Here is a 13,484-nt window from a genome sequence, read left to right as displayed (position 1 = left end):
TTGGGATACGTAGTTTATTTTCCCAGTAACACTTAAGTCTTGGATAGGGCAAGTTCTCCATCAAAATATGCATGCCAACAAATACTTCTAATTCATTTTGAGTTGTTGCTGCAAATCGTGCGTGTTGCTGAACTGCAAAGAGGTTCGTATTGACTGTCATAAGTTCAAACAAATCTTTTGTAAAATACTGTTTAAAGAAATACAGAGGACTTTCTAGGTCAATATCTGCTGGAATAGGAGGTGTGTACCAATTTATTTCTGGTGTTATATACGTCACATTCTTACGCCAGCAAATTTTTGTGGGTGGAGTTAGTTCATTATTTTCATAATAAATATTTTTTTGCATTTTGTTACTAATTTTTCTTTTCTTTGCAACGGGTACTATCTCGTTGTCTTCCAAAGTTTCAGAGTGTTCAGCCAAATCAGTTGGTACGTGTGCATTCACCTCTAGCTCTTCGTTATCACTGATATCACCGCCTGCGTCTAAAAACATAAAATAATATTTAGAGGTCGCAGTTTTAAAAAAATAAACAAACTGATCGACTCACTACTACATCAGACGTTATCTACATACTATTCACTTCAACACATAATTTTACCGATGATCCATAACACGGTTTCAGTAAAGAACTTAAGGTAGTAGCGATACCAACACGACAATTTTCAAATTCTCCGGTTGCCGCCAGTAAAAAATTTCTTACATTTTAGTATGAAAGTTCTATACCACCACGTTCGGTAGTTCGATTCTATAGGGTACTTAGAAGTGCACGTTAGGAATTAATGGTTAAAATTGTATCCCAGTTTCTATTTACAAGCTTATAAATTGGCGTACACTGTAGTGTACGCCAGGATCGAAAGGGGTATATTGTCATCTGATGAAAAATCACTGTCGTAGTTACTTTCAATTACGATTTCCACCGGCGCTTGTAACTGTGATGCCGGTAGGTTATTCACTGTAAGATCATTTTCTGCTCCAGAATCTTCATCTGTCAGGTCGGCTGCAGCGTTTACAGGAGGAAATATAGTTATTTCATCAACCTGGCTGACAATGTTGCCATTGTCCTCAAGCATAGCAAGGGCTTCATGAAGCGAAAACCCCCTGCAATAATCCATTGCCAACTTATCTTGACTTTCGGATGCACTTAAAACAAAATCTAAAGAAAACACCTAAACTGCAAGTTATCACTCTCACTGCTACATCTAAAATGCACGACTTCATGTGACGTGCGCATTTCCAGGCGCTCATGACCTTGCAAGTTTCAACAGGAATTGACCGTCCTAAATGTAGTACATTAAGCATATCTGGGTTAATTACTTATTTGTTTAAGCAATAAAAACTATGGCGGACCTACTTACTTTGTCTCACATAAAATACAACATAACAATAATTAATAATGTCAAATTATATTATAATTAGACTAACATAATAGAACTAACACTAGAACTAGAAACATTTGGGTTTATCTGTACGTCTCTTAAGACGGCTTAACCCAAACGATTTTAGTTCTTGGTCTAGCGCTGCATAACAATTAAAACTAGAACTAACACTAGATCTAGAACTAGAAAGTTTTCGAATGTTTCTAATTGTCGGTCTAGTGTTAGTTCTAGTCTTGAGATACGTGCAGCTAAACCTGAATGTTTCTAGTTCTCGGTCTAGTGTTAGTTCTAACTTTACACTTGCACTATCACTAGAACTAACACAAGACCTTGTGACCTAGTGATAGTGCTAATGTAAAACTAGAACTAGAATCATTCGGGTTTAGCCGTCTTGAGTGACGTGCGGCTAAACCTGAATGATTGTAGTTCTAGGTTTACACTAGCACTAGAACTAACACAAGACCTAGAACTAGAATCGTTCGGGTTTAGCCGTCTTGAGAGACATGCGGCTAAACCCGAATGATTGTAGTTCTAGGTCTAGTGTTAGTTCTAGGTTTACACTAACACTAGAACTAACACAAGACCTAGAACTAGAATCGTTCGGGTTTAGCCGTCTTGAGAGACGTGCGGCTAAACCCGAATGATTGTAGTTCTAGGTCTAGTGTTAGTTCTGGGTTTACACTAGCACTAGAACTAACACAAGACCTAGAACTAAAATCGTTCGGGTTTAGCCGTCTTGAGAGACGTGCGGCTAAACCCGAATGATTGTAGTTCTAGGTCTAGTGTTAGTTCTAGGTTTACACTAGCACTAGAACTAACACAAGACCTAGAACTAGAATCGTTCGGGTTTAGCCGTCTTGAGAGACGTGCGGCTAAACCCGAATGATTGTAGTTCTAGGTCTAGTGTTAGTTCTAGGTTTACACTAGCACTAGAACTAACACAAGGCCTAGAACTAGAATCGTTCGGGTTTAGCCGTCTTGAGAGACGTGCGGCTAAACCCGAATGATTGTAGTTCTAGGTCTAGTGTTAGTTCTAGGTTTACACTAGCACTAGAACTAACACAAGACCTAGCATTAGAATCATTCATTAGAATGTTTCTAGTTCTCGGTCTAGTGTTAGTAGTATTACTAGCAGTATCACTAGAACTAACACAAGACCTAGAACTAGAATCATTCGGGTTTAGCCATACTGAATTTTCCTAGTGTAATTTTTGCTTAACACTGACCAATAGCGACCCTTCTTTTTGACGCTTCAATTTCAAAACATTCCTCCGAATTAAAAATAGAGTATAAGATAATTATGAATGCCATTTTAGATATCAAAAAGCTTGGCGAGATTACGTAAAATTCCGCCATCTATTAGCAAACATGTCAAAACCAACGTTTGAAGATCGCCGGAAACTCGAAGTAAAAGAAAATAAGCTGCAAGAAATGCGTACTCAAAGTAAAATGAAACGTGACGTAACCGTTGCAGTTTCCTCAGAGGGTTTCTATCGGACAGGGATAATGTGTGATGTGATTCAACACGCAATGTTAATCCCCGTATTGGTGTGTCACCTTCGTTTTCATCACTCATTAAATTGTCTTGAAGAGACGATGTGTTATAAATTCAAAAATCGCTCACTTTTACAATTGGCTTTAACACATCCATCGTATCGAGAAAATTTTGGTACAAATCCCGATCATGCACGGAATAGTTTAACAAATTGTGGAATTAGACAACCAGAATATGGTGATCGTAGAATACATTATATGAATACGAGAAAAAGAGGGATTAATACTTTAATTAATATCATGTCAAGATTCGGAAAACAATACGAAACCGAATCAAATATCACACATAACGAACGATTAGAATTTTTGGGTGATGCTGTCGTTGAATTTTTATCCTCCATCCATTTATTTTACACATTCCCGGACTTAGAAGAGGGCGGATTAGCAACTTATCGAGCTGCGATTGTCCAAAATCAACATTTAGCGGTTTTAGCCAAAATACTTTGTCTCGATCAATTTATGTTGTACGCCCACGGTTCTGATTTATGTCACGATTTAGAATTAAGACACGCGATGGCAAATTGCTTTGAAGCTTTGATGGGGGCTTTGTTTTTGGACGGCGGGATCGAAATTGTCGATAAAGTTTTTTCAAATACTTTGTTTAAAGAGGACCCGGATTTATATGAAGTTTGGGTCAATTTACCACCGCATCCTTTACAAGAAAAGGAACCGATGGGTGATCGACAATGGATCACCAAATTTGAATTATTACAAAAATTGACGAAATTTGAAGAATCAATTGGTGTTGACTTTACGCATATTACTTTATTAGCGAGAGCGTTTACTGATCGGAGTGTAGGGTACACAAATTTAACTTTGGGATCGAATCAACGATTGGAGTTTTTAGGTGATACCGTTTTACAGTTAATTGCATCGGAATATCTTTATAAATATTTTCCCGAGCATCATGAAGGACATCTTTCGGTATTTATGTCATAAAAATTAATAAAAAGAAAGAAAATAATCGATATTAATGATTTGTTTTAGTTATTGAGAAGTTCATTAGTTAATAATCGAACCCAAGCCGTTGTTTGTGACGATTTAGGAATGGCTAGTTATGCTGTTTATAATAATCCGAAAGCTGAATTAAAAACTAAGGATCGCGCCGATTTATTGGAAGCTTTTATTGGAGCTTTATATGTTGATAAGGTAAATAATTTAATGTTCGTATTATTATTATTCGCGTAGACGTTAAAGCGACGGACGCGTAAGCTTTACAACGTTAACGTAAGCTTTTGTACTTTCATGAATGACCTGAACCTTGTGGCTTTCTGTGTATTGTTGATTTACACTTAAGGTTACGTTTACTAATGCCTGCGCGGGGTTACTCGTCGCAGATTCGCGATTATTGCGTTCTCGAACGACTATTAAATGGCCTTGTGATACTTGCGTAAAATGCGATAATCCTCTGCAAGCCCTTAAGACTGTTATAAACGATCTCGTAGCTCAATTGAAAAATTTATCCGAATCGGTGTCTGAATTGCGAGATAAGTAAAGTGCCAAAGTATTATCTCAAAATACGATCGATGAAGTGATCAACGAGATAACTGAACGTGAACGGAGTGCGCGCAATGTCATAATTTCAAACAGGCCCGGTTCTAGGGATGAAGTCATTATCGTGCCATTTAATTTCAGCCGCCCCCGACAAAGCCACCTTTTTAAAGATCTTGTATTTATTATTAATTGTAGCGCATTTTTAATTTTTTCTTAACAATAAGGAATTGATAAAGGAATGAATAAAAATTGATTTGATGTTTAACACACGTTTACTTTATCGCTTAAAACTCAAATAGTTAAAAAAATTTTCAAAAACTAAAAAACTTATTGCACTAAAATTGCACTTTTCGTGCTTTTTTATTTGCAAGTTCGTCAATAACGGTATCTAAATTAATTTCTTCTGACAATTCTTTTTCTATTGCTACTAAACTTAAGTTACTAAGTTTCTCTTGGCACATAGATGATCTTAAATATGATTTAATTAATTTTAACTTAGAAAAACTCCTTTCACCTGTTGCAACTGTGACTGGTAGTGTTAAATATATTCTCAAGGCAACAGAAAAATTGGAAAAGGATGAAATTAAACCACTGGTTTGAATGAATTGTAAATTCTTTAAAGGGTCGGTAACATCCTCATTAAGTATTTTGTACATTATCAATTCGTTGTACAAATCTTCACCGTCAACATCCCTAGAGATATCATCGTTATTTCGAACTGGCAAAGCTATATCAAAGTCTGCACAAGATTTTCTTAGATCATCTTCAGACATATTTCTGAATTCAATTAAAAATTTGAACAATGCGTTGCAGTCATTTAACGAAGTAAATCTTTCTTGAATAGAATTTAGAGCTGTGTCCAAAAGTGTAAAATAAAATTCCACTTTAAACAATAATTTTGGATCTTGAATCCGTTCATCATGGCATTCATAATCGAAAATACGAACTTTTTTTTTCTGCCTCTCCAAAGGAAATTCTATCTCTATATCTAGATCGGTTGCTAATGTTGTAGCATCGTTAATATACTTATTGAAAGCTGCATCACACCTAGATGAATTTAAGAAGTCAATAATTTTGTTGAGTGATTTCAGAAATTCATTAATTGTTGTTGTGGACGATTGTAGTAGCTTACTGGCAATATTAATATTTGAAAGAATATCATCCCATATTAAAATTGAGCAAATAAATTTAAAAGTAGATATATTGTTTAATAAAGCATTTGCTGCAACTTTCAACATAGCCCTTAGGTTACATTCTTAAGTCTACATTGCAGACCACTCTTTTTCCCCTTCATGTTGGAACCGTTATCATATCCTTGGCCACGTATGTTTTGTACATCTAAATCATAAGTACTTAATAATTCATTTGTAAAGAAATTAAACAATCCTTCTCCAGTTGCATCCAATACTGGATAGAACCCAAGAAATAGTTCTTTAATTTCAATAGGAGATGTACTCATATCCACTATTCTGGCTACAAAAGAAATTTGTTCAACATGCGTTACATCTGGCGTACAATCTAAAATAACAGAAAAATATTTCGATTTTTTATTAACTCTTGAATTTTTGTTTTTATCGAATTAGCCAGTTCTGTAATAATTTCATTTTGGAAAGAGTGTCCTAGGTAATGAGGCATGTAACTGTACTTCTTACTTTTTTGAATATTGAATTGATATGATTTGAAATAATTGGATCAAATTTCGCCAGCATTTCTATACCTTTTAGAAAATTTCCGTTATTTCGTTCATATAATACATCAGAATCACCTCTAAAAGCTAAACATTGTCCTGCTAAATACTGTACAATTGCAACAATTCTGGTGATAATATCACGCCATCTTCTTTTCTCCGACTCAAAATATCGTTGTTGTTCACAGTCTATAGTACAATTCTTAGTAAGTCTTTTTTTCAATTCATTCCACTTTTGATAATTGAACATATGATCAATACTTGATTCATGTCGGGATAATTGTGTAGCCAAATGTCGCCAATCAGAAAATCCGTCTTTTCCTGTTAATTTCATTGATTTAATGGAAAATAATTTGCAACAATAACAAAATGTGCTGTTTGCCTTGAGTGAGTACACCAACCAGTTTCTTTTTTGGTAATATTCATAAGTATTGTGACGGTGAAAACGATCTTCCATCGCTGTCTGTGTTTGTAGGAAATTTTATATTTTGTTGAAGCGATGGAGGTCCTTTTTCAACGAGAATTTCCAATAATCGGTTATTGATTATTGCTGGCCAAGTAGAGGGGTCGTGTAGATTTATAGATGATGAGGTCGAAGATACATTATCAATTTCTATTTCAGTATTTTTTTTTTTCATACGCGGAACTTGCAGGACTAGTAGTAATACTGGTAATGTCATCAGTTGGGATAGTAATGTTACTAATATTATCAGATGTTGCTTCGTCGATAGGAAAATTCCTCGCTGAAGTCGAAACTGGATTATTATCTTCATCTAACTTAACAAACTTAAGCATAGAACTTCGTAATTTTTCTTCTTGCTTATCTTTTTCCGCTTTACGCTTTCTATAAAAAGCACCAGATTCACGCTTTGTCTTCCTTTCTGACATCTTCGATCTTTATGCTTATGTTAAGAAATAATATCCACCTTAGTTAACTTAGTGTCTAAGTAAATAGGAATTTTATTTACCTTCGTCGAATCGGCAGGTTTTTCACAATAAACTAAGTTAATAAACCAAATATTAATACATTGAACATTTGGGAAACAATGGTGGGTTTGGGATGCCAACTTAATCACAGCCGTAACCGATTTAGAGGTTAGCGCTGACCGGTTAGGAAACATTTTTAACGATTTTAAATTTTACTAAGGCCCACTTTTACCACCTCTTGATAAATTTAACCGATAGGTAATTACCATGGTTACAGCGGTTTTAAGCGCTCTTATTGGCTAAGAGCGCCAATTTATCTATCGGATAAATTTATCAAGAGGTGGTAAAAGTGGGCCTTAAAAGAGGTAATTGTTGCCAACAAAAAAATCAGAACCAATTTTTTTTATTTATGGTTGGTAGCACGGTGTAGTTTTACTTTCGGCGCAAACTGAATATTTCAATATGGTTTTTTTTTAATATTTCGTCTGTGCATATGACGGCCGGCCGCCCTGTATGTTCGGCCGCCTTCGTGCATGCACGCTTCGCACGCTCGGTAGAACCGGGCCTGATTTCAAATGTAGCTGAGACCGACGACAACTCTACTAAAGACACAGTTCAGGCTATACTCAGAGACTTTATTCAAGTGTCTCCTCATACTGTAAAAGTCTTTAGATTGGGAAAACCACCTTCTGTAACAATTACTTGTCCAAGACTCATTAAATGTTCGACAGTATATCTGATAGCAATATGGTGGTAAAACGAGCTAAAGAGTTACGTAACTCAGTCAATTTAAAAAAAATTTACATCAATAGTGATCGAACACCAAGACAACAGGAATATGAGCGCAATATACGTGCTGACCTCAAACGTCGTTCTGAAAGTGGTGAAAATGATTTAAGAATACTGGGTGTAACAGTAACTATACACATGATAAGAGACACTTTTTGACATACAAGTAATTTTTTTTTCAATTCCGGTTTCGCCGGAAGTGACACTAACTTTAGATTTTTAAATGGAACACCCTGTATATTATTAAATTTTTGAAATTTGAATAATTTTCTGAATCCAATAAGTACCACATAAGTGACATTTCAAACGTCAATATTTTTTAGAATTTAATGTTTTTTCCATTGAAGTGTGCCACGAGAGTTACGTTTTATTCTAATTAATCCGTCTAATGCTAGAAAAATCTAAATTCCGCCAAAAATACCAAATTACGTGATTTATGTGCAAATAAAATTCATCAAAATGACGGAATTTAGATTTTTCTAGCATTAGACGGGTTAATTAGAATAAAACGGAACTCTCATGGACACTTAAATTGAAAATTAAATCTAAATTCTAAAAAATATTGACGTTTGAAATGTCACTTATGTGGTACCATTGGATTCAGAAAATTATTCAGATTTCAAAAATGTAATAATATACAGGATGTTCCATTTAAAAATCTAAAGTTAGTGTCACTTCCGACGAAACCGGAATTGAAAAAAAAATTAATTCTATGTCAAAAAGTGTCTCTTATCATGCGTATAGGATGCCCCAAATTTGAATCAATTATCTTCAAAACTAAAGGACATACGGGGGGTGTACCATGATCCTGTTACACCCGGTATAGTTCATTAATTGTTAAGAATAATTAGTTACTTCGTAAAGGAGAGAGTACAACATATACTACCAAAATACACACGGATTGAATACAAAAATCAATGAATTTTTTTACTTCGATCGATGCATCAGACTTTGATGTATGACGTTTTTAGATGTAATCGACCTCTCCGTAGCGGGTACTGGCCATTAATTCCGGAGTTGCTACTTCGAATATCATGATTGCCTCCTGTCCTATTGAATCAATTGACTTAATAGCTGTACGAATTGACTTTAAAAAGATGAAATCAGCTTTTAACATTGTTGTCTGTTATTTCCCACCTGCCACACCTGGAGAAATATATAGCCACACCTTCGATTACGTTGAATTAATGTTCGATAAGTCTTTGGATACCATAGTCATGGGTGATTTTAATATTCCGTCACTTGACGCTGCGAATGATGAGCGAGCCACTACTCTTTCCAATTTTCTTAGTTATAATGACTTTCTGCAATTAAATAATGTAATGAATAGAACTCTGGATTTGGTACTTGCTTCCTGAAACTTGAGTCTTCAAATTACACACTCAGAGTTTACATAGCTGAAGATGTATACCGCGACACCCGGTACTGCTTCAAGAAGTACGAGGCACTGCTGAACATCAACTGGCCTCATTTATTTACGTTATCATCGATTCAACAATCCTGTAATGTTTTTTATGAACCATTATACAACGTCTTGGACACTCATGTACCTAAACCTGAGGGCAAGCATGCAAGGTCGAAATTTCCTGTATATGTAATGCTTAGATTAAAAAAACACCACCATAAATTGTATAGAAAAACTCATTGCAGATATCATCGCACAAGTTTCAGACTATGTTGACCGACCATTTTGGGACTATGTACTGTCCTGCATCAATTGAACTTACTGCTAACGATCACGCTGGTTATGATACTAATTTTGTCACCTTTGGTATCTCCGAAATCAGTTGCGACGAAATGGTTGAATGAGATAAGTGCTATGTAGCGAATTATCGGCCAATAGCCATCATAAATAACTGCAAAGCTATTTGAATAAATTGTAGCATCCAAAATTGAATTCTACACTAAGGCACGAATCTGAGAATGTCAGCATGGCTTCCACAGAGGTAAATCTTACCATATCTTACCATTAATTTACTAAATTTTGCTCAATATGTATCTGCCGCACTGGATCGTCGTGGACAAGTTGATGTAGTTTACACTGATTTCTCACGAGCATTTGACTGTTTGGATCTTTCGTTGTTCACGATGAAACTGGAGAAATTTGGTTGCGATTGCTCTCTTATACTCTTTACTTTACGCCTGTATTAAGTAAACCTGAATACTGGTGTAACGTTTGGTCTTCGACTTTTTTGACACACGACTTAAGTGCTCGCGTTTTTAATGTGTTTACCCTAAATCATGCTAATACTAAAATTCTTCTTTAAAAGGTTCTAATTCCCCCATTAACAAGTTGATGCGAGTGGCGAATACGACCAAGTCTGTATTATTTTTCAAAATATAATTTTCTGTTTCTATCACATTAATACTTTTAGTACTGTTCTTCCTTATAGCTTATGTGTCTCTAGTACTTTAATATTGCTTTAAGTTTTCTGCGTGCATTTCTTTCAAAACTTTAGGTTAACTAATATTATACCACTTTGGGAACAATGTATTTCCATTGGGATAATAAATATTATTATTAATGTTTAATTAAATTACACTGTTGGAAATAATTCACGAGCACACCCTGTATTATCTGAACGCGTGTATCTAGCGCAATAAAATTTGGTTTCTAAGTAGTACTAAAGTAGTATAACTTACTCTCACATGGAGAACGGCACAACTCTGCTGGGAGGAGAAACATCAATAGCGAGAGTATCCCCCGTGAGCTTCGCGTACCATCGCTACACGACGTGGCATGGAGTCTATAAGTCGCTATATTGTAGCGAGAGGGATGGCCAACCATGCCACCTCAACTCGCCTCCATAGCTCCTCAACGTTAGCCGAGGAAGCCGGATAACGTAGAAGTCTCCGACCAGTCATGTCCCAAACATGTTCGATCGGATTCAGATGCGGAAACCGAGCTAGCCATGGAAGCATTCGTATACGGTGCTCTTCCACAAACGTCTGTACAACACGTCCGTTGTCGTGCATGTATAGCAGACATGGGAGCCGCCGAACGTAGGGAAGCACAACGGACCGTAGTACCTCATCTACGTATCGTTGACCCGTCATGGTCTGCTATACACGCAGCAGACGTGTACGTCCAGCATATGTAATCGCACCCCATACCATAATGCTCGGTTGTCGGTGGATAAGGCGCTCTTGCACACACTGCTCGAGTAGACGATCACCACGGCTCCGACGAACTAAAATTCGCGCATCACCGGTGCTCAATTCGAATCTTGATTCGTCGGAAAACAAAATGTCCCTCTACTCGGCAACCTACTAATGCCTAGCGTCGACCCCCTCGTGACGTATGCTACGGTGCTCGAGTGTTACTGGAATCCGCTGTATCGCACGACGCGCGCGCAGTCCACTATCTACCAAACGCCGCCGTACAGTTCGCGTAGTGAGTGCGCCTTCCCCCGCCGGTGGCCAAACCAAGGTTTATATATTAAAGGTTGTAGTGAAATATGAAGAAAGAATAGAAGGGAGGCCAAGCTGCGGGATCCTGGGGGAGTGTTGGAGGGAAATTAGAGAGGGAAAGGTCAGATATGGGAAAGGACACAGAGACAACTATTATAGACGAGCGGGCTACTCGGTAACGGAGATAAATAGTAGACGAAGGGTGGGTAGGGAGGTGTGGAGGGAGTTGAGAGACAGGGACCGAGATGTGCAGAGACAGGAAAGAAGGACACAAATAAAAGAGGGAAGGTATAACGAAAGATACAGGGACATAATTACGGAGGGGCTGCCTAGATACTTGTTATTGGAAAGAGATGAGGAAGGGAAAAAGTTGGCGGCTAGGTTCCGTTGTGGAAACGAGGAGAGAGCCAACAAATACTGGATGGCCGATGAGGAGGGGTGGTGTAGGCTGTGCAGGGAGGAATGGGAAACGTTAGAACACATGCTGAATGGGTGCAGTGAGTTGAGGGAGGAGGAGATGGACCGAAGGCAGATCTTAGGAGAGGGGGGAGAGGGGAAACGATGGATGAGAATGGTGATGGGGGTGAGGAGACAAAGGGATGGGTGAGGGGATGATTGGGCCGAGGAGTAGAGGGCGTGGAAATGGAGGAAGAGGGTAGAGAGTGAAAGTAATATTTGAATAATATAAAGAAGTGTAAACAATTACTGTATACAATAAACTCTTAATAATATATTAAAGGTTGTCTAAGTTCCTATGCTGCAATACTTTGATTTTAGTTTGTAGGCGAGTGGCAAGAGCAGGAGTGTTTCGTGACGTAAGCGATCACGAATTGCGCACTCAACCTCATGACCATAAGTTGCTCCATGCATTTGTTTAATTTAAATTGCTTGGCGGTATTATCTTCCACATGTGACGTAATGCGCAGTATGGTTGCGTACGAACCTAGACAACCTTTTATATATAAACCTTGTGGCCAAACAGCTCCAAGTTGCCTTGAGGAGGACACACACGACGTTAAAGCGCTGAGCACAAGAGTCCCGGCCGCGGCTAAACGTACCTATGTCCTACCTCAGACCATTCTCACCATGCCCGTTGCACTGCCGATAACGACCGCTCGAGACGACGCGCAATTTCACAGAACGATAAACCCTCAATGTGCATACCCACAAACATTCTTCGCTCAAACTCGCTTAAGTAACGCGATCGCCCATCCATTGCGCACAGAGTACGATAACAATGTGGTCCCTCACACCCCACTAAAAACGACCGGTATTTTCCATCCACTTCGGTCTCCATAGCGACGGAATGTTCCACTTGGAAGGGCGGCTTAGTCAACAATGCCGCGAGTGAACAACTCGAAACTCCCTGAATAAACGCGTCTACAGTAAACCTTTGTGCTTCGCAAATATTATGGATTTATCTTCACGCGTTCAGATTATATAGGTGTGCTCGTGAATTATTTCCAACAGTGTATATAGGTTAACTTTTTTTCATTTTAGGGTTTAGAATATTGCGAAGTTTTTTGCCAAGTAACACTTTTCCCTCGCCTCCAAGATTTCATTATGAATCAAGATTGGAATGACCCAAAATCGAAACTTCAACAATGTTGCTTAACGTTACGAACAATGGATGGTGGGGAACCTGACATCCCAGTCTACAAGTACAAACATTTTATTAATCATGCTCTATTTATAAAAATTTCATTTTAGAGTTATTGAATGTAAAGGTCCAACTAATACTAGAGTTTACACTGTCGCGGTTTATTTCCGTGGAAGTCGTTTAGCGAGTGCTGTCGGTCACAGTATTCAACAAGCAGAAATGAACGCCGCTAAAAATGCATTAGAAATATCACACGGTATAAAAATTTAGTTATTGTAATTTAAGGCTTATTAAAATTTAAGGTTTATTAAAATTAATGACTTATAAAAATTGATTTATTGAAAATTTAAGATTTATTTCCACAATTGGATCATCAAAAGCGTGTTATCGCAAAAAGTATGAAGAAGCAAAAGCCGCAACGGAAAAGGGGGCGAAGTCGGTCAAAATCGAAAAGTCCTCAGAGGGTTTTTCAACCCAACAGGCAAAAATCGCCGACTAGTTATTCGAAATATCGGTTTAGAGATTCGTCTCCAGAGAAATCGGTAGGTTCTCCTTCCGATACAGTAGAGAGTAAGTAAAAGAATATTTAAGAATTTGAAATATGTGTAAAATGTAAAAGGAAATTAATAAATTGAATTAAATCAT

General features: G+C 37.4%; 1 protein-coding gene and 1 long non-coding RNA gene across 2 annotated transcripts in view; both read left to right on the top strand.

Annotated features, from left to right (window-relative positions):
* Positions 1–13,484, top strand: part of LOC111418234 (ribonuclease 3 drosha) — a 24,919-nt gene extending 11,435 nt beyond the window's left edge. The window contains exons 6-10 of the mRNA XM_023050726.2: positions 2,694–3,855; positions 3,919–4,080; positions 12,740–12,900; positions 12,950–13,095; positions 13,191–13,484. Coding sequence (XP_022906494.1) covers positions 2,694–3,855; positions 3,919–4,080; positions 12,740–12,900; positions 12,950–13,095; positions 13,191–13,417 — 1,858 coding nt within the window. The 3' untranslated portion in view covers positions 13,418–13,484. The remainder of the gene's footprint in view (positions 1–2,693; positions 3,856–3,918; positions 4,081–12,739; positions 12,901–12,949; positions 13,096–13,190) is intronic.
* LOC139429281 (uncharacterized) lies at positions 4,090–11,036 on the top strand. Its single transcript, XR_011639963.1, has 2 exons — positions 4,090–9,422; positions 9,479–11,036. It is a non-coding gene; the product is annotated as an uncharacterized lncRNA (long non-coding RNA).

The sequence above is a fragment of the Onthophagus taurus genome, chromosome 3 (assembly GCF_036711975.1).
Source record: "Onthophagus taurus isolate NC chromosome 3, IU_Otau_3.0, whole genome shotgun sequence".
Classification (NCBI taxonomy): Eukaryota; Metazoa; Arthropoda; class Insecta; order Coleoptera; family Scarabaeidae; genus Onthophagus; species Onthophagus taurus.
Note: the sequence above shows the minus strand (reverse complement) of the source record. Positions and strands in the feature narration are given on the sequence as shown.